The sequence below is a fragment of the Hippopotamus amphibius genome, chromosome 7 (assembly GCF_030028045.1).
Source record: "Hippopotamus amphibius kiboko isolate mHipAmp2 chromosome 7, mHipAmp2.hap2, whole genome shotgun sequence".
In the NCBI taxonomy this organism is placed as follows: Eukaryota; Metazoa; Chordata; class Mammalia; order Artiodactyla; family Hippopotamidae; genus Hippopotamus; species Hippopotamus amphibius.
The window spans coordinates 15,920,064-15,942,273 of record NC_080192.1 but is presented as its reverse complement, the minus strand read 5'-3'; the positions used below and the strand labels follow the sequence as shown (position 1 = coordinate 15,942,273).

General features: G+C 45.2%; 1 protein-coding gene across 2 annotated transcripts in view; it reads left to right on the top strand.

The window, feature by feature from the left end:
* The window catches only part of RFX4 (regulatory factor X4), a 159,446-nt gene that overhangs the window by 64,265 nt on the left and 72,971 nt on the right, over window positions 1–22,210 (top strand). For both annotated transcript variants that reach the window (XM_057740545.1, XM_057740544.1), the window contains exon 4: window positions 8,844–8,967. In XM_057740545.1, the coding sequence (XP_057596528.1) occupies window positions 8,844–8,967 (124 nt within the window). The remainder of the gene's footprint in view (window positions 1–8,843; window positions 8,968–22,210) is intronic.

Here is a 22,210-nt window from a genome sequence, read left to right as displayed (position 1 = left end):
GACGTTTTAGACCAGGCCACAGCGGCTAGACCAGACTCATTGGATGTCACCAATTCCTGACGTTGTATACCCATTTCTGATTTAATTCTTTATTCAATGGTGACATTACCTTACTTGCTTTCATCGTATGAGTTAGTCCGCCTCATTCCAGAAAGGGAGGTTGAACACTTTAGCTCTGAATGTAACCAGAAGTGATACGTAATGCCGATAGGTGTGACTGTGTCCTGCTAGAAGACCTCAGCTAGAGATGGAGAAAGGTAGCTTAAGTAGGACAACGTGAAGGGTGTAAATATCTCAGAGAATGAGGTGCTATGTTGTAGACTAGGTTCTTATTTTTAGAAAATATTTTGTGCTGTGAGTGATGGTATGAAATGGTAAAGCCATTTGCATGGGCAATTTTGCATGCCATTAATTGGAGCAGTTTTGCCTCCCGTTTTAGCGTATGCCTCCATTCCTGGATACTGGCAGGGAGAAGCACTCCCCCAGGTGTGCCAGGGACGCACATAAAGATGTTCTTTGCAGCTCTGTTTGCAACAGTGAAGTGGAGATGAGCAGAGACGGGGAGGAGATGGAAAGGGAAGATTAGAGGGGGTCGTTTATGGTAGAGGCTGGTGCCAAAATCCCCTCTGCTACCATTCGGGACCGCAGGCGCTCTGGCTGCCAACCCCCAGCCTAGGCCCCGACAGATGGGTTAGCAGCAGCAGGAAACTTGTGACACTCTGCTACTATACTGCCTAGTTTTTGTCGAAAGAGTAAGGAAGGGAGGGAAGGAGGGAGGGAAGGAAAGAAAGAAAGAAAAAGACTTGATTCATCAAAAAATGACCAGAGGGATGCCAGAACCTGGCTAATCCCAGGCCTTTCTGGAACACAGTTTGGTAGCTTGTAGGCAAAACACGAGATTTGAATTAGATTACTCCAGATTCTGGTCCAGCTGCGTCATTACAATGGTAGAAATAAATCCCTGATTCAGTCCATGGCTGAGCACTGACCAAACTTACGGGTTGAGCCAACACCCGTATGTGCCAGGCTTGCCCCAGCCGATGTCACTGGCTGTGCTCACTGGATCTCACGAGAACCTTGTGCAGGAGGCAGGCTTATTGCCCCTATGTGAAGAGGAGGAAAACAAGGCAGGCAGCTCAACATAGCAGAGGGTCCCAGTCTTACTCCACCTAAGTAGGGGAACTGCCTGACTCCTAAGAAGACCCTCAACCAAGGGAAGGCGGGGCCAGCCGAGGTCCTGGGAGAAACACCAGGGACCCACGTGAACTCATGTTTGTCTACCCAGCAGCAAACCATGGAATGAATTGTTGCTGTTTAATAAAGTAGATTGGGTGGTTTTTGTTTATTTGTTTTGGCCTTTTGTAGAATCTGACTCAGGCCTAACCAGAGCCCACGTGAGTCAGATGCCGCCATTCCGTACCTATCATCTGGTAGGGTTCTCTCCTTGGTTCCCATCTTCCTTCTGAGAAACTGTCGGCTTCCTAAAGGCATTGGTGAGGATCGCGTCCTCCTATTTACTGCTGTAGTGCAGGGTGCCTGGCGCACAGTAGGTGCTCAACAGGTAAATGCTGACTCACTGAGCATGTGGATGTCAGTCCCTAGCACAGAGTGAGAGCTTTAAAGGCATTATCCCTGAGTTCAAACTCCAAGTCAGGCTTTTCCCAGCGGAGTGATTTGGGGCAAGTCACTTAGCCTTCCCCGCCCTCTGTCTCTTCCTCCATGTCAGGGGGATAAATGCTACCCATCTGTGGGAGCAGTGATGGCAAATGTGAACGTCTCTGCACGGGTAGGCACGTGAAAATACAAATCAGATCTGTTAACATAAACAGGCGTTTCCGTTAACCACCCAGGCGTTAAGTTTTTGTGTTTTTTTTTAAGTTTTTTTGATCTGTGCAAAAGTCTGCTTTCCTTCCTTGCCTCCAACCCACCCACCACCGCCCCCCACCTCCCTCCCCCTCCTTCCTTCACAGTGTTACTGACTGAGTTCAGGGCACACCACCCTGTGCTAGGAATTATGCTGACATAAATAGGAATGTGGTTTGGTCCTTGCCTTCAAAGGACTTTCAGTCTAAGATGTGAAGCGTTACCTGGATATTCCACACTAACATAGAATGATACCAGTCGTTTCCCTGCAGTGACTGATGTGCACATGCCAGCTGCGGGGCTGAGGGCTGTGCCTGGATTCTTGTGTAACCCTCACAGCAACCTCAGGAGATGGGTGTTGAGTACTATTTCCCTCATTTTACACATGAAGGAAGCGAGAGTCTGAGAGCTGAAGTGTAACACACCTGAGACCGTAGTGGTTGTAAGTGGTGGAGGGGGATTCAGACTCAGTGATCCTTGACTGTAAAACCGCTGCCTCTCAGTGAAGCTGTTGGAGCCATCAAAAGATAGGAAGAGCTGTGCAAATCCCCAGGAGGCGGTGAGAGCTTTAGGAGCAGAGGATGTGTCTACTCAATCACGGTGTTCTCCTCTACAGACGTAACTTAGCACTCTACGTGTGAATGAATGAGTGAGCTTGTCAAGGAAGAAATGATTAAGGAGTGATTAGCAGATGGAGCTGGGAAATTAAGCACAGTTTGGTGGAAGAGAAGTTTGAGCTGAGCCTTGAAGGGTGAGGCCCAGCAAAGGAGGTCCCCTCCCGTGGTGGAAAGGCCAGGGAACAGGTATACTAGGGTGGAATGTGTTTGGGGAATGGCAGACAGTCCAGTTGGCTGGAGAGAAGTGTATATTAGGGGAGTGAGGCCAGAGAAGCCTGGAGAAGGAGAAGTAGTCAGGGTCAGAGAGAGAAGAGGCCTTGGGTGCCAAGGTAAGGAATTTGAACTTCTATGAGAGGGCAGAGGGGAGCCACTGAAGGGTTTAGACTATCGTCTGGCTCTGATTGTTTGGCCAGTTTTTTTTTTTTCTCACATATTTTACAGTCTTAGATCTCTCTAATAACCTCAGTAATAAATATGATGTTTAGCAGGTAAAAAAAAAAATCCTGTTGTCTTTGGGTAAAATAGAAGAAAAAAAGTTTCTGTCCCAGACATGTCTACAAGGACTCTAGAAGTGGAGACTGGACTGAAAGCCCATGTGAACATGTAAGAAAATATAGGTTTAAAATGAGAGCAGAGGGAGAAATTATGCTACATGCCTAGACATTTACTCTGCATTGTGAAGGGCTAATACGAAGCTTCTACCACGTGCCCCTGATGCTGCGTGCCGAAACCTTGTGAGGAGGCCTTTTTAAAATGTATACTGCATATAATGACTCATGTTGGCTAGTGGACCAAGGTCATTATCTCTCCATAATAGGATAGGCTCAATTCAAACATGATCAAGTTGTTAAATAGAAGATCAGAAAATGGGAGACGTGGAGAATGTTTTTGTGATCATTAAAAAAAAAAATCCAGGTATAATGGAGTATTGTTCACCATGTCAGACTAATGATATCCTGTAAAAGTAAGGAGGAGAAGGGGAAATTTCATCAGATATGAAGGGAAATAATTAACTGCCTTTCTTTCTGCCGTGCCTTGGTCAGAGAAACTGGCATTCCAATTAGCAACCTCGGTGCACGCGTGGACCCTCTGGAGCTTATAAGGAGGTTTGGAGGAAGGTGTCATGGTGCTATTCCTGTAGGAACTCATCAAGCATCGAAGTTGCCCTTAACACCAATTATGTCTTCACTCATAGAGCTTATTAAAATGCTTCATAGTCAAAAGCCACCTAGATACCTTGAGGCAAAGGAGCTCCGGTAAGAGAAACAATACGTGGATAAGAATGTAATTATTTGGTTGGCTCTGGCCTTTGGCAGGTAACTGCTTAATTAGCTCCGCCTGTGTGAACTGTGACTTACACCCATATGATTCAAATATTGATAGTTTGTTGCAGCTGCGGGCTCATTTAATGGGATGTTTTAACCTTGATCTCCTATTTAATCCTGATTTCTTGACCAGATTTAGTGAGCAAACAAGCCACGCAAACAACAAGCGGAAACTGAGGCACAGGGGGCTTAAGTAGAGTAACCAATGAGGGGGGGAGCCAGGGCTTTACCTGGGAGCCTATGCCCTTTAGCATCACATTTGAAAGCATTATCCGCCCCCCAATAACTCACCTCATCAGCATTTCTTAATCATGAGGATGGAGCCTGCTTTCACCCATTCAGCCCAGCTATGAACTTGAGGGCTTCCTTCTCCTTGCACCTGACAGCACAAGACCCACATCCTAGGTGTTCTCTCTGCCACTCCTTCAATCCATGCTCCTTCACTTCCTGCTCCGACTCTTAAAGTGGCTCCAAACGAATCTCATTCGTTCATTCATTCATTCGACAAGTACCACCTAGTCGGCCACTATGCGCCAGGCTTCACTAGTCTTCCTTGTCCATAGAGGTGCCAAGGTGACCTTTCCAGAGAATAAATTCAATCATGGCATTCCTGTGCTTTAAAAACTTAACTGGCTCCCTATAATTTAAAGGATCGTATGCTTTTTATAAGATGAATTCTGAATGGTTTGAAATGCATGTTTGTTGCGTGTGTCCATGGATTTTTCTGGCCAAAATTAATTTTAGAAAATCTTTAGCAAAGATAAGCAAAAAGCACACAGCTGATTATGCACAAAGTTCCAACTTCCCGAATTGTTCCTGTGTATGCATTAGACTGGAAAATGTCCAACGCAGTAGCCTAAAGAGTTGAAGTTAAGCTTTCTAAGGAAATTGCTTAGTGGAACTCTCAATAGTCTAAGAGGAAACCTGTGAGACTTGGTTGGGGTTTGTTTTGTTTTTGTTTTTTAATATTCTTTTATACTCAGTCCATTGCTGGCAAATACAACATATTAAACTTTAAATTAATGATAGTTACTGTTGTTGATTACATTTTAAAGTTGAAGTATAGTTAATTCACAGTTGTGTTAGTTTCTGGTGTACAGCAAAGTGATTCAGTTACATATATATATTAGTTTTCATATTTTTTCATTATGATTTGTTATGGGATATTGAATATAGTTCCCTGTGCTATACAGTAGGACCGTCTTCTTTATCTGCTTTATATATAGTAGTTGGTGTCTACTAATCCCAAACTCCTAATTTATCTCTTCCTCACCCCCTTATCCCTTTGGTAACCATAAGTTTTCTGTCTGTGCGTCTGTTTCTGTTTTGTAAATAAGTTAATTTGTATCATATTTTACATTTCACATATAAGTGATATCATAGGTTTGTCTCTTTCTGACTTACTTCACTTAGTATGATCATCTCTAGGTCTGTCCATGTTGCTGAAAATGACATTATTTCATTCCTTTTTATGGCTGAGCAGTATTCCATTGTATTTGATTACATTATTATTATTCCTACAGCATCCCAGAAACACTCAGGTCTTCCTGCCTCTGAATATCTTTTTTCAATCCTGTCTGAGTAACACTTCATTGCCTTCTGAAAATAAGACTTTCATAGTAACTCTTCAACTCTGGAGGTCGCTAAACTCTTATGCCAAGCCATATTCTCTTACGCCAAGCCATACTCTCTTACGTGGCACTCAAGGATTCTCCATGCCCCTCCCCCAGGGTTCTTTCCTTTTAGATGCTCCTTTACGAGCCCCCTTCTCCACTCAGACCAGTGTCTCCATCATCCAAAGCTTGTGCCACGTTTGTCTCTTATCCTTGCTGTTCTCCTTGTCTGGAACCCCCTCCATCTACCGTGGCCGAGTACCACAGTGGCTCAGAGTGAGACAAACTCTCCCACTTACCAGCTGCATGACCCCATGGGCAAATGAGTTTCACTCTCTGAGCCTCAGTTTCCTCATCTAAAATATGGGTGTAATACCTCCATCATATGGTTATTGTGAGATGATGGATACCCAGATCCTGGCACCTAGTAAGAGCTCAGAGGATGCTAGCTGCTGCTGTTGTTACAAAGTTGTAATTCCAGTTCATCATGAAACCTTAATCATCTGTTCCCATCTGCACAATAATCTCTCTGTTTTCCCACCCTCCTCTGCACCTGTGGTTGGGGGTTTGTACTACTTAAATATTCTTATTTCTGTACATTATTGTTCCCTCAATAAACTGCAAAGTGAACTAGGGCATAGATTGTGTCTTATGTCAACACAAGGGCCTACAGGAGGCAGACAAGGAACAGAAAATAGATTGGGTGTAGGAAAAAGAGGGAGGAGTGAGGACTCTGGCCAAGCCGAGGGCACATGTAACTCTGCCCAATTGTTGTCATGCGGGAATATGGGCCTAGTGTTGCCAGATCTCAGCCTTTTCAAAAGAAGCCAGAAATCCAGATTCTTATGTGAAGTGTCCTGAATTTTAAAAGTTAGGCTAACACTGTTCAGGCCAAACAAAGAATGTTTGTGAGACCCCATTTTGTGAACGCTGCGTTTTTCAGATGACCCCCACGAGTTTGTGCATAAGCTGGTTGTTTGGACCTTTGAACTCACTTTTATGGGAAAACAATACTGTGAATGGCATTTAGGGGTCCAGGCTAAACTAGAAGGCTGATCCCCATTCATACCAGTCCCGAGGCTTAGGATGGTCCTAAGAAACCTAACCTCGATGTGAAACCATTTTCCCACAGGGAAGTACATTTAGAGTTCCGATGTACGATGTAGGGGACACGTAGAGTGTAAGCCCTTTCAGGACAGAACCTTTGTTTTGTTCACCACTGTTTCCTTAAAGTCTAGAACACTGCCTGGCATTCAATAAATATTTGTTCAATTGAAGATCACCTGTGTCTTTACCCACCTGTCCACCGTTAATCTGTTCTTCACATGCAAACAAGGGCTGTCTCGCACACCATGGTATCCCCAGCACCTGGTGGGTGATAAGAGATGAGTAAATATTTGTTGAATGAATATATGACTGAAGCAGTCTATCCATCAGACATTTACTGAGCACCTGCTGTGTGCCACGGAGTCTGCTGGACTTTAAAAATGCAGAAGTAAATCAGACACCATCAAGTCTCAAGGAATTAGGTTGCCTGGAAGGGATTGCATAAACTATTTCCTGGAACACATCTAAAAATTGTCAGGCATTACTCAGTGTTCCCCTTCCCGGAAGAGGCGGGAGTGGGTGAGACGACCTGGGACGGTTCAGCATAGGCGTCTTCATTTATCCAGGCGTCCCTTGGGTTGTTTGGTCCTCTGTGTCATCCGTGGGGTTGGGATGTGAAATGTTGGAATTGATTTTCTTTCAACCACATGTTGCAATGAGCCGAATGAGCACTGCCCTTTCAAGTGGGCACCTCGGGAGGCCGTGTCCTCATTCCACTTCAGTTACGACAGCGCTGGACTACTTCTTTGGCAAGTGCCCTCAGAGCAAGTTAGAAGCCACTTGAGGACATTTGTTTCATTGCTTTCGCATCATGCCTTATTTTTGACCCCCTAGAAAAACAGTTGGGAGAAAAGTGTTATTCCAGTCACTTTAGCCCTCAGACTTGGTTCCAAATGACTTGGGGTTGTTTCCTAAAATCCAGTTCGCAATCAAAGGAGAAATATTTTCTGTTGGTGAGTTTATTGAACAATGTGTGCCCCATGCTCTGAAGGCAGAGGGGCCCAAAGAGAAGTCCCCAAACTGTCCCCCAGCAGTTTTGTTGGAAGAGATGTTTAACCTTCCAAAGTGTCCAAAACAAAGGAGGCTGATTCTTTGGGATGCCTACATTCTTTCTTTTTTTTTAAATAGTGAAAGCTTTTATATTTAGAATTAGCCAGCTGGACTCAGTTTAGATGATCCCAATTTTGTTGGTAACATCCAAAGCATCATAGTCAGGACCAGTCAAACATATGCCTTCTCTCCATCAGGCCTGATCAGAGTGTTGACTTTAGCCACGTCAGTGCCATAGAGCTTCTTCACAGGCTGTTTGATTTGGTGCTTGTCGGCCTTGACATCCACAGTGAACACCAGCGTGTTGTTTGTTGTCTTCTGTTTTCTTCATGACTGACTCAGTGGTGAGGGGAAACTTGATGATTGGATGCCTACATTCTGGTGTTTGGGTTAAAGAGGGGGAAAAAAAACTATATCTGGCTCAAATTCTGGACATCTAAATGCCCAAAACTGTTTTATGGTGCGGAAAAGTGGATGATGAGGAGGTCTAACACCTGCTAAGCCCTCACCATGTGTCAGGCCCCACACTGGTGCCTGTCACACCTTGCATCTGATTGTCACCACAACCTTGAGAGGCAGTTACAGTCAGCATCTCCAAAAGGAAACTGAGGACTGGTGTTAAGTAACTTACCCGAGGTCACCAAGCCAGCAAGTGACAAGGCTGCGATTTGAACCCAGATAGAAAGTCCCTAACCTGTAGTCATTAAGAAGGTGATGGGTGTAGAATCATATCCCAGTACAACAGGAAAGGTGAGCCTAAAGAAAACAAGCAGTTCCGCTCCCTGCTGTGGTCGTGTAAGCTCCCTCAGTCAGCGGGTTAGTGGCTGTCTAGCTGTCCAGCCTGTCCTGGGGCATTTGTTTTCCCAGGCCGTCTCGCTCTTCTGCTCTCGTTAGCCAAGAAGCTCCAAGATTTTGACACCTATTAGAAATGGCTACACAGTGGGTAGCTTGGCTGAGGGGAGCACCTGCAAGATCCTGTACCACTTTTTGGAGTTTGGGGGAACCTGATTCACCCAAAATGTGGTCAGGCCAGTGACAACACAGAGGAAAGGGACTGGGAATTTGGACTGGAAAAGTGACCTGAGGGCCTGGAGTCTGATCCTGCTAACCTGCTAACTCCATGCCTGACCTTGGGCAGGTTGCTTTGTCTTCTGTTTCCCGATCTGTAGGAAAAGAGTTATTTCTCAGGTCTGCCCAGCTCTGGAGGAGAAGTAGAAAGAACAGATCCTTCTTGCTTGAGTTTGTTCATCAGGCTTTTATTTCCCCAGGCTGGAGGAGAACTATGAGATTGCAGAAGGGGTCTGCATCCCTCGCAGTGCCCTCTACATGCATTACCTGGATTTCTGCGAGAAGAATGACACCCAGCCTGTCAATGCTGCCAGCTTTGGAAAGGTGAGTCCAGCCTCACCAGGCTTATTCCTTTTCTTCCCTGCTTCTAGGTAATTTATGCACAGTTCTTAATCATGTTTTAGATGATTTAATTTTTTTTTAGGTTACCAAGGTAAATACTTTGGTTACTTTGCTGTAAAAATTTCAAACTATTGTGAACAAAGTAATACCAAACCAAATACCAAAACAGAGTAATGACAAAGTATTAAAAATTTTGAACAATTCAGATATGTTATAAAATAAAAGTGAATGTCTACCTTGAATTTCCTCGGTACTTAATTTGCAGATGGTAACTTCTTTTCTGTTAGAGGCAAATATCGAACTCACAGGTGTGTTATATGTATGTCAGTGAACCTGGGCTGCTTGGCTTAGTAACATGAGAGGCTTGGAGAAACTGGGAAGTGGCCTTGTATCAATAGCTAGGAGGTCTGGGAGTCCTCAGCTGAGAGTGGTACTATTTGTAATATCACTGCAGGCCTGACTGTTCTCTCTACACTTACGATAAAAAATACATCCCACACTCAGGGTATCTCTACAAAAAATCTTTATCATTAGTCATTCATATTCAGCCGGCCAAGGAAGGCTGTTGGAACTCTATTTAAATAGACTCAACATGTGTTTATTTGATAAAGATCTAGATTTTTTTTTATACCCCAAAAATACTCAATTTAATTTGAGTCAATACATCTAAACTTTCTCCTTTTATTAGCTTCTTTTTCCTCTGTGTAATTTTCTTACCGCATCTGCTAACAAAAAATAGGCAGGCTTGTCCTGCACCACTGTTCCTTACCAGTTTTCTGAGTGTGAGTGTAAGTAACAAGGACTGAAATGGCAGGAAGAGGTCAGTGTTTCAGTTTCAGAAATTCCCTTTTCAGATCCTCATCAGATAAATCATCAGCAAGAGAAAAAAACAAAGAGCAACGTTAGGCGTGAGCCAACCACCCCGAAGAGTCTAAAACGGAGGGCTGAGAACTGGCTCCACTCAATAGATGGGAAGGTGCTCTGTGGTGACTTAGGAAGGGAAACATGCTTGTGTGATGGGTTAATGTTACTTCTCCGAAGTGAAAATAATTTTTTAAAAAATCAGTGGTGAAACCACGTTTGCCATTTCATTCATTCATTTCTTCAGCCGGGCAGTATCGGCTGAGATGGGCTGTGTGGCAGGCCCTGTGTCAGGCAGCAGAGACTCAGAGGAAACCCCTTGTGGGAGCTGTGGGAGGGGTCCCACAGGGAAGGGGACTGCGAGCCTCTCAGCAGTGGGAGAAGGAAGAGCACAGCAGGAGGGCATCCCTGTCCTGTCTGTGGTCCTGGAACATTCTCTTGCATCCACACACTCCCTTGCAGAGGCCGAAATGGAGAGTCCAGTTAAGGCCTCTCAGATGGAAGGACAGGTTGGGTGAACCAAAAACCCAAGAATCCTAGCTTTCCTGGACTTATCACTTAACCTCTCTGAGCCTCAGCCTCTCAACTGTGAAATGGGAATTAACCCCTGCCTTCTTCCTGGGGATGTTGCAAGATTCACATGAGATGATGGTGGTGGCTGATGTAGGGTACTGTGCACTCAGTCATCTGGTTGCTCAGATATTTAGTAACACTTACCAAGTGCCATTACAACTGTTGTTATGAATTCTCCATGAGATGCTTGTACACAGCCACAAATAGCCATTTGTTAGCTTAGATTCTGAAACAAAAACAAAAAGGAATTCACCATTTCTAGAAACTCCAATATGCCTGTGTAAGGACCTTCTATTCCTTTCTCTCTCAAATACCTTTGTAACCCTGTTGTCAGCTCAGGGTTTCCTTGACCTTGTGATCTAGGTAAAATCAGTGTAGCTTTGCCCCTCCTCCTAGCACCCCAGTTCCATTCCCATTTCAAGCTTCAAATCTGCCCCCAGGATTTCAGCAAGTCCCAGGGTATTTGCATCCTCCGGATCACGTTGAGTTGGGACTCTTCCTTCAGAGTATACCCCATCTCTCCATACCTGTGCTGTTTAGTATGGTAGCCTCTGGCCACATACAGTTGTTTAACTTAAAATTAAAATTCAGTTCCTCAGTCACACAAGCCATATGTCAGATGCTCAGTAGTTGCATGTAACGAGAGGCTACCGTATTGGACAGTGAAAATAGAACATTTCCATCGTCACAGAAAGTTCCGTCGGACAGCCCTGTCCTGTATCATCATGAGCTAGGGATGAAACTCAGGGTCCTGTTTGCTTTGTACAAGGCAGCCCACAGAAAGCATCTGTGTAGATTAAAGTGTCCTAGTAGACTAAAGCTTGCAGCGGTGGTTTATATCCCAAACATTGTCCCATGGAACAGATGTCCTCATCTCAAAATGCTCCCTGCTCTCCCTCCTGCCAGTTCCCCACAACTAGTCCCAGCCGTTTCTACTCTGCTTCCTCCTCTACCACCTCCTCCTGCTCTCTTCACTCTCTCTCTCCTTCCTTCTTGGGACAACCTCCACCAAATTTCCTCCGTTCTCCAATCCTCGGTTCCTCCTGACATCTATGCGCACAAGTCTCATTTAATTCAAATGGCTTTTCAAAATGTTTTTCCAAATAATGTTTCCTCTTTAAGAAGAATTACAGTGCCAGCTGCTTCCAAAATAGTCATTTAAAAAAGCATCCAAGCTCAGTCTTATCTTCAGTCCCAAAGCCAGGAAAGACTCTAATGGAATTAAAAGCACAAATGCAAACGCTGTCCGCAGCTGCCTTGCTGTCGATCTCAAGTGCACTGGAAATTGGGGCTGTCCTTCTAGCCATGGAGGACAGAAGGTGCCCGCTGAGGGTTTTTGCATTGAGCTTGTTGAATTGAAATCCCAGACACATTTGCCCTTCCTGAAGGCTCCCAGCACACTGCAGCTGCCATCTCCCTAAGAGAAAGGGACTAGTTGTTCTATAAAACCTTGGAGTGTAATAGTGGACAGTCTTCCTTTGAGTAGATCCTTCCTAACTTATGATTCATCTCTGAACTTTTAACTCAAAGCAGGCAAAGTTCACCATTTCGGCTTAGGGTTTAGAGAAAAATTGAACTGGTGGCCATCCTCCCACCCGGCTTGCAAGTGGGCTGAGGTAAAATAGACATCAGTGGTGAAGCTCTCCCCATGCGGCCTGGCTGGGAGCCTGTTCTTGATACAGCGGGTGGCAGCAGTTGCTTCACTGCAAGTAAGGTCTGAAATAGCAATCCTCCCTCCAACACTGTGGCGAAGCTCCAAAAGCACTGGCTTCCAGTAATGTTGTATCGACTTTGGGTCCCGGAATTAATTCCGGAATCGCAGAGCATGCTGAGGCTACTAGCTGAACTGGTCTCGTGCCTGCTTTTGCTATTGGCTAGAGTCATGAAAGGTCACCCAACTTGGAGTCACTTAACTCTTCTGATCTCCCATTTCCTTACCTTTAAGTGGGAAGAGTCCCTCACCAAATTACTCTAAGGATAAAATGAGACAGTGCTTATGAGAACATTTTTTAAAACTGGTACAGTTCTCTATCCATGGAAGAAATCACTATTATTTAAAATTGGCTCCATTCTGTTCTGTCTCCTCTATTTCCTTACCATGCTTTCTTGTTCTTTATAGCACTTCTCACTGTCTGAGCTATCAGATATATGATGTTACTAATATATTATATGTATAGTTATCTATATATCGTAGTATTATCTATGTATTATATTACATATAATATATAATTATTAATACATATAACTAATATATATAACATATATATATTTTTTAGTTGCTTGTGTTTTGTCTGTCTCACTCACTAGAATGGAAGCTCCATGAGGACCTTTTTGTTCACTGTGCATCCCTAGCCCCCAGAATAGTGCCTGACACATAGTAGAGCTTCAGATATTTGAAGATTGAATGATTTATATTATTGCTGTTTGCCAAGAACACTATGAATCGTTTGACACGTGGGAGTTTGTTTAACCCGTATGGTCGCCATATGAAATTGGCATTGTATCCACTTTCCATTAGTCCATTTGCTGAGCAGGGATGAACTTGTTGAGGTACCGATGGAAGCTGGTTGTATTTTCATTTACTTTGAAGAGCTGCCTTCAGAGTCCTCTGTCTGTCCTTCCTGCTCTGCTCTCTGACAACATTGCAGGGAAATCCCACAGCATTGGACCATGATCAGGCATCATATCAGCCTTGGTTCGATAATGAAAACTCGTTCTCAGCTATGAAAAAGCCCAGTTCTGTTCAATTTAAAACTTCCATCTCAGATGTAAGTCAGAGCCTCCCCCTCCCTATGCCTCAGAATTTTCTCTCTGTGTGTGGCGGGGGGGGGGTGGGGGGGGCTCTTTCTCTCCTCTTCTGATTCCTCCAGGGTTGGGGGAGGGGGACAGTGGGGGAGGGTGGCTAGAGGAAAGGCAGCAGGAGTTGTTTTGACCAGTTGGTGCTCCCTGAAGGCTCCTCCCAGCGATCCGTGCCCTCTGCTGTGACGTCATCCATACGCTAAGGGAAGGGGTCCGGTGGTGGGTGTGGGGGGAGCCCCTGTGGATCTCTGTCCGCACTGGCTGAAGGGCTGTGCTCTCCAGCTGACCTCCCACTGCCCACTACTCTTGCTCCTCCCCTGAGGATTCACCCTGTGGCTCTGGCCTTGTCTTGGAGAGTTTTGACCAGCTCTCTGCACACCTCGTGTAGCACTCTTATCCTTAGAGACGCCCAGATGAGCCCCCGCAAGTGTGACGGGTAAGGAACAGGCCGAACTTCGTGATGTACAAACAGAAAATGGCTTTGCTTTGTTCCTCAACCGAGCTATGCCCAAACTCCCTTCCAGGACCCCTGATGGTTCTGTGGCAGGTTTAATAGCTTTTTGGTTATTGGTTATAAAAACAAGCCTCTTTTCAATAATTTAGATGCCCTTGTAGACACTAAAGTCCAGTCCAGTGCTCTAGTTGAAACCTGCAGTCTCTCATCCACTTGAGAACTCCTCCCCTCCCCGCAGCAGCTTGGGACTGACCACATGGGGCCTGTTGACCTGCAGTCGGGGAGGGGAGAGTGGTCTGACCTTCTGCTTTTTCCTGACTTTTCCTTCCTACTGCTGGTGCTTGTCAGGGTGAGAAAAAACACTTCTAAAATGATATCCCTAATTCTCCAGCAAAAGCAGTGAAATAAATGTTTAGAGAACAACAGAACTGTGAATTGAAACAAACACAAGGTAAGGTAATAGGAATTGGAACTGGCCTACACGTGACACCATACTCAGCTAAGTTATCCAAGCTTGTTACAACTTTGTTTTAACAGATAGTAGACGTGTCTAGTTACATCTGATTATGAATGCAACATTCACAGGGGTTTAGTAAAATTAATAAAAATAGCAAACACTCACATAGCTTTCTATGTACCTGGCACTATTCCAATCATTTTACACATGTCAGCCTTGTCAAATCCCCCAAACAACTCTATAAGGTAGAAACTATTATTATCCCCATTTCGTAGATGGGTAAACTGAGTCCCAGAGAAGTTAGGTAATTTGCCCAAGGTCAAACAGCCAGTAAATAGATGTGTGATTCAGAATGTGAACATGAGAAGTCTGGCTCCAGAGTCCATGCACTTAACTATCTCATTTACGCAGAGCAAGTTATTTTGGGGGGAGGGTTGGTATGTGTAGAGGCAGATTTTGTGTAAATAGTTGTCCTTTTGACTTTGGTGTAGTCATTAGCAGTCACCTGGACACCTCCACATGATCAAATTTGGGAGTGAAGTCTCGGCCTCTCTGTCTCTCGGGGTCAAGTGTGCTGGTCACTGCGATTGAGAAATTCCCCCTCAAATCTTCCCCCCAGGGTGTTCTGGGCACTGGGAACCCCCTTGCCAGTACTTCCCATGCTGTCTCCCCCTCAATATGTGGGTTCACCCATCTATTAGGTATGCATTTATCTCAGGAGATGGGAAATGGAGTCCTCCACGGGAGGAGGCTGCAAAGGGGCTTATGCACGTGAGAAGCTGCCAAGCAAGATGGCAGATGTGCCCCCTGAGCTGTGAACACCCAGGATGGGAGGGATGCAGAGGAGAAAACTGCTGCCTCCTCGGGGTGGGGAGTGAGGGCAGCCTGAGAACCAGGTCCGTCCCATCTAGGTACCCAGCATTGCCTTCTCCCCACCTGCAGCCTTGTGAGATCCACAGAAGCTGAAGTGGGTGTTTCAGTTTCACCAAATGCTTCTTTGTCCTGCTTTTCCACTGGTCTTTTGGAAACTCTAAAAACTCCACCTGCCCAGAGATGGAACATTACTGTGCTTAGAAAGAGCTAAGCTTCTTCAGGAAGGAAAACTGGGCCTCAGATTTCTGACCTAAGAGAACATCTCTAACTTACAGACTGGATTGCTTTCCATGCATTTGTAACAGGCATTCCAGTGGAGGCTTAAAGGCAAAAGAATGTCTTCTTCCACAAACTTTGATTGAGGGTCCACCACGTGCAGGAGGTGAGGAGTTTCCAGTAATGCCAGGTTTTAAGCCTTTGATTTGAGGATCTATCCCCCTTACTCTCTGTTTGACCCTGCGCAGGTCCTGTTTCCCTGGCTAAACCTCAGTCCTTCCATCTATCAAATGGGAAAGTTAGTCTACAGAGGTGTGAGGATCTTTACCATATTAGCTGGAAACACTTTTCAACTAGAAATCACAATGACAATAACACTCACTCTTTGCCAGGCACTGGGCCAATCCCTCTGCACGTTGTATTACCTCACTGAATCCTCACAGATCCCTGAGAACTAGATGCCATTTTTGTTCCCATTTAAAGATGAGATAGCTGACTCCAGGACCACTGGAACCTTTCCTATGAGGTAAATCCTGGGTGGAAATCAGAAGGTGTGTCAGTTAGGAATTGTGTTGGAGCTGTGGGTAAAATATGCAGCTCCTCATTCCCAAACAATGGCTTAAATAAATTAGTGCTTTTACTTTTCTTCACATAGAATAAGTCTGAAAGAAGGTAACCTATGCTGGTATAACAGCTCTATAAGAGCATCAGGGACCTGGGCTCCTTCTCTCTCTGTGCTCTGCCATCCCTAGTAAATGGCTTCTAATTTCTAGGTCACCTCGTGGTCCAAAGTGACTGCTGGACAAAAAACCCTATATTCCAGGCAAGAAGTAGAAAAAAGGATGTAGGAAGAGAAAGATCAAAACTCCATCTGAGTCCACTCTCTTTAGAAGCTTTCCCAGAGCCCTGTGCAGTGATTTTCCTTTTGTCTCGCTGGCTGCCCTTGGCCGTCAGGGAGGCAGGAAAGTGTGGTCTGTCACCTCCTGGCATAAAAAATTAGAGTTTGGTTGGAAAGGGAAAGGGGTAGATGGCTAGCCATTTTATCCACATAAGGGCATTTCAGAAATCCATGTATTCTTTTTCTTTAAAAAAAAATGAGATCTAATTGACATCTAACATCGTATTAGTTTTAAGTGTACAGCATAGTGACTTGATATGTGTATATACTGCAAAATGATCAGCACAATAAGTTTAGTTAACATCCATCACTACACAGAGTTACACATTTTTTTTCTTGTGATGAGAACTTTTAAGATGTGTTCTCCTTACAACTTTCAAACATACAGCATTGTTAACTGTAGCCAGTATGCTGTACATGACATCCAGAACTTATTTATCTTAAAACTTGAAGTTTGTACCTTTTGATCACCCTTACGCATTTCTCCCCCATGTGTTTGAGTTTATCCACATCCTGCCTTTTCCCTGTGAGGGCTTGAGGTGTTTGGCAGTTTGGGTCGTGGGTGGCACCTCCTTGAATACGTGGGTCCTTCCTCCCCACCGTCCATGCTTGAGCAATGGAAGAAACAAACAGACAGACAAACGAACAGACAACAGTGTGCTGGGGACCCATGCCTCTGCCAGCCATGTGCACCTGGGACAGAGATGAGGCTAAAGAGTGCTTTTGCTTTACATGCCTGCCCTCTTCCCAAAGAGCCCTCACAACCTGCCCTGACCCCAGGTCGCTTGCACACCTGTGAAGGGGCACAGAGGGAGATAAAGGGACTCTTCAGGCGTCTTTAGGATTCTTCAGGGATAGTCTTTTTTCAGTTTGCAAAGGAAAAAAATTAAGCACATGGATAGTTTCCTTCTACTTTAAATTCTTGCATATGCTTTTCTTAACCCTTAGTATCTGCTGTGGCATGTCCACAGCAGAATGTCTGATTTCACACCAGATTCCATATTTTGTTATTTCACGTGTCTTTACTGACGTGCAGTGTAAAAGCTCAGAAATCAAATTGTGTGGGGTTGGATCCCAGCTCCACCATTTACCAGCTGTGTGAACTCAGGAGACTTCTTAATAGCTCAATTTCCTCCTCTGTAAAATGGGAACATGGTACCAACAACCTGAGGACTCTTGAGATAATAACTGTTAAAAGGGCTGCCTGAGCACATTGCCTGGTAAATACAAACACTCAGTGTACTTCAGCTGTAATTATGGTTTCAGTTTACCGTCACAACATTTCATGGCTTTAATACATCATGTTTTTAATATATCATCACTAACATATCAGTGCTTCAACCTTTCTAGCTGTTCTCCCTTCTGAACAATTTTGAGAACAATTGTTCTAAAAATTTCCTACATCACACACATGCTACCATCACCACCCTCACCCTCTCTTATTATTGTCTTCAGAATTATTCCATTTTTTATTTAACCTGTATCTTATGTAACTCACCTCATTCTAGCTAAATGGGTGTATGATGACTGTCTCTTCTCACACTCACAGACATGACACATCATCCCGTCAGCCTAAGGACAGTCCTAGGCTCACATGTGGATTTTTGGACTCCTTGGAATTGTTTCCCACAGTACTTATCAAGGGGCAACAGGTTGTTACCTTTCTAGCCCTTGGGGTTTTCTCAGAATCCTGCATCAATCTGTATGCATGATTTGAAATTCCATTTCCATCTCATTGCTCTAGATGTAAATTTCTTGTAATTTTTTGAAATTTCTTTTGTGGAATTTCCTGTGGAAGCTGCAGAACCCCCTCAACCTACAGTGCCTGGCACCCAGTAAGCTTTCTATACCAGCATAGTAAAGTTACTCTGACAAACACCCATTTCAAGATGGTAGTAGCATTGAGGTGAAGTGTTTAGGAAAACTTATTCATACTGCCAGGCTTAATTGTTTTTTCTTCTCTGAAAAAGGGGCAAGGTTTATTGTTAACAGAGAAAGTGAGTATCCCACCTTCAGACTTAAAGTTGTGGCAATTGGAATCCCTTTAACCTCTTTCCCTAACCATTTCTCTCTATTGTCCAAAAAAGTGTTGTGTGTGTGTTTTTAAGAGAAGGCACAAGACTTCTACAATACATGGTTATAAAAGAGCAACTTGTCATTGTACTGAATTTATAATTTCTTGCTGTTTGAAAAGCCCCTTTTCTTTTCCCACACCCAGATGACCTCTGAAATAAGACCAGCAGCTCTTGTTTTAAAACTGTCTTAAGCATACTTGATTCTTTGTACACATGAGTTTGTCTCCCTCAGAGTGTGGGAGGGTATCCCCTTATTCCATTACACTGGAACTTCTTTTGGATCCGTTCTTGTTGGTGGCAAATCTCTGCCTGTTGAGAGTGGATTGAATTTTTGGAAACAACCGAAAGCCTTTTTTCAGAGCGTCCCTGATGACTAAGTTTAGAGATCAGGCTGGATCAAGACCATATGACTTAGAGTCAAAATCAAACAAGGCCTGTCTGTAGAGTAATGAGGCCAAGTGGCTTTGCTGTGTAGCTCTGAAGGTGTCTCTTGGGGTGATGCCCACAGAGAACGCCGAGGGTCTCATACACCTTGCTGGCTCCCTTGGGTGTTGGTGAAAGTGATAAACAGTAGACACAGTGGAACTGGATCCCTGCTTCTTCTTCTTGCTGGTGTCTGTGAATCCGAGCAGGCTGTATCACCATAGACCCCAGTTTCTCATCTGTGAAACAGGGACCATTATATTTTCCTCCAGTGTGGTTTTTAGGATAAATTTAATACTGAGAGTAAAATACTTTGTCTAATGCAGTGGTGCCCACTGATGCCCAGCAGGTGTCAGTTCCTCTTCTCACTCTTCCCCTTCCTTTTCTTAAAGGAGGCCCCTGGTTTGAAGATGCCATTGCAGGAACGTTTGCCCCGAACTCACTCATGTTCCTTAAAAAACTATACCCACAAAATTATGTCAGCGTAGCGTGTATGCTGGGTTTCCTTCCACCTGGAGCAATGTGTTGTATAAAGAGAAGAACGGCCACGGGAGATGAATAACCTGACCACCACCTAAAAAAGAATTCCAGCAGCTCCAGAGAGACTAGTTCTCCAGAGCTTCTCTGCTTCCCACCCCTGGCCCATGGAGCCCCCAGCCCCATCAGTCCTGGCTGAAAGAGCGGTGGAGGGTGGGATTCCCGAGTAATTAAAGGGAATTTGGAAGGCTGGGATGTTGCGGAATGTTAGATCAGTAGCTAGAACAGCATGTGGTGTTCTTTAGGCAGGCTTCATTGAATCCATACAAAAAAAGAAAGAGGGGCTGCCTGCCGTCTGCTCATTTATCAAACAGCGAAGCTCAACTCTCACAGCTCCACAAAAGTGTTTGACTGTTTGCTGAGTCTTGCTCCAGAAATTAAAAGCTGAACAGCCTTAGCGGGGCTGAACCGACCCTGCATTTTGAGACTCAAACTAAATTGCGCTGGGCTTTCAAATTCAGGGACCAGTTGATTATTTGGTGAAAGGAGAGGAGAATCATTTGTAATTTGCAGCCCATAAGAAACACTTAAAAAAAAAAAAGCAAACTCCCTTCCCACAGGTTTTTGTTGCGGCTGGAAGGAGGAGGTGCTGTCTGCAACAGCTTTCTTTGCTCAGAGTGGAAAAAGTCTTGACCTCCAGTTGGGCAGAGAGTGATGTGGTGCAGCAGGGCCTCCACCCATCCCCCGCGCGCAACTCCTAACAGACTTCCTTTCCTCTTCATGCTTTATTTGAAATGACCTTTCTCTCTTTTTTGGAGGAGGAGGAGAGGATTTGGCCATCAAATATTTTTAGAGAAAAAGTATTTTCACAAACGGAACCAAAGAGTCTAACCATGCAGATATATAGCTTGGGAGACCGTAAGATGGCACAAGAGCCCGAAAACTGGGTTGAATGAGAATCCTCTGAAGATCCATCTAAGGATGGAAGAATGCAGGCGACCTCTGTTGATGAAGAGAATGTGCGAGAAAAAGGTGATGGCGTGTGGAAGGCATCAGAAGGGAGGCAGAGACCTGTTAGCAGAAGTGCCCCTACCTGGCAGTCTGTCCTTCTTCTCCACCCGTCCAGCCAATGAAATTCCATTGGGGTGGATCTCCTACCCTCCATCCTCCTCCTACTCCTGGCTGACGAAGCTCTAGGTCAACTCCCTAACTCCTTTGACCCTGCCATAAGCCTGGAAAAGAGGCTGAAAAAGTGTTATTATTCCCGTTTGATAGATGAAAAAGCCTGATGCTCAAATGAAAGAAGAGACAAAGGTCTTTTTTTTTTTTTGGCTCTTCAATTTAGCACTTTTTAAAAAAGTGGTAATACCCTTTGATACTTCGTGGGATTGGGAGAGGAGGAGGAGTACAAGAGGTGAGCTGGAATGAAGGCAGGACCTGGTGGGTTTGGACTTTGTCTGGAGGCTGCGTGAGGGAGTGGTTGAGGTGAGGCATGCCTGGCAGCAGGGGCAATGAGGAGATCATCGCAGCAGTCCAGGTGTGAGATCACAGCCCTGGGGCTGGAGGAGATGGAGATGCAGGGAGGGAGGAAGGAACTTGGCCACAGACTGGAAGTAGCAGATGCAGCAGTTTAGAGAAGGAAGAGCTCTTGCCTGGTCAGGGGATCAGGAAAGGCTTGGTGGAGGTGTGCCGTGTATGCAGGGTGGGGGGTTTGAGGGCCCAGTGGTGAGGGGGGCGGGGGGGAGACAGGTGCAGGTAGAAGGTGGAGAGGCATGGAGCCCAGAAGCTGGGAAGCAGTCAGAGAATTAAGCTACATCCAGTAGTCTGATCTGGATGGAACATAGGGCTCATGTAAGGAAATTGCAAGAGAAAAGATGGAGGGAAAAGGTGGCGCCGCACAGGGACGCCTGAGCTCTAGGTGAAGCGCCTCTGCGAGTCATCTGGCCATGGAAAACTGTCCGAGGCCGCTGAGTAGACAGGTATTGATCTGGTACGTGCCCCCAGTAAATCCACTTGGGTACCTCAGTTATCCAAACAACGACTTTTTGCTTAGTGAGTGTTTTCATCAAGGAGAAGGAGTGTTTAGTTGCCAGATTTCCACTTTCCTGGCTGCGAGTAGATTCAGCCTGCGAGGAGCCACCAGGCTGCCTGCTGATGTCAGTCCTCTCCGCTGTTTCCCACCTTCCCGGGTGTATTTGCAGGTAGGGCTCTCAGATCCTGTTCATAGCAGAGACCACCAGGATGTTTCCAAGACGGTCAAGAAATCATTTCATTCCTCGATGAAATGAACACACCTAACATGAACAAATGCCGGAATACGACATAAAAGAAAGAAAGATTGCTGTTAAAAGAAGGAATGAGGGGCTTTAGGGCACTTTCATTCGTCCAGAGGCAGTAATATCATGGTAGAGTGTTGAGTTAGACTGGGTACATTCAGATCCCGGGTTTGCATCTTGTGAGCTTTGTGGCTTTGTGTGGGTTACATAGCCTCTCCCAGCCTCAATTTACTCATGTGTACAGAGGGAGTAGCAATGGAACCTGGCTTGCTGTAATGATTAGCTGAGATAATACATGTAAATGATTGGCACAGTGCCTGAGCCAGGACTTGACCCAGAGCCCATGTGCGTAACCACTCTGTCCTACTGCTTTCCAACTTGCTAGGAGAAGACAGGCAGGGGGCATCTAAGGCTTCGTGGGCAGGATCCCAGGGGAGGCTCAGAGAAAGAGAGGAGTTGCTCAGGGGTGACTGGGGGACAGCATGGGTTTGACATTCCAGGCAGAGGGACGAGCATGTGCCTGGAGCTCAGGGGACACGGCGGGGAATGGGCTGTATCTGAGGCTGGGGTAGGAGACAGAGGGTATCCTGCACCAGCCTGAGGATGCTGGAATTTTACCCAGCGTGGGGAGCGAGAAGGCATCCACAGTTTTCAACAAGGAAATGAAATGATCGTATTTGGATTTTAGAAAGATCCTGCTGGGGGAGCCGCAAGCCTGGAGGCAGGGCAGTCAGTTAGGAGGATGTGTCTGTGGTCCAGGTGAACGATCACGGGGGCTAGGGCAGTTTCAGGGCATAAAGAGAAGTAGCTGCGTTCTCTTGATGTCTTGGGCAGAATCAGCAG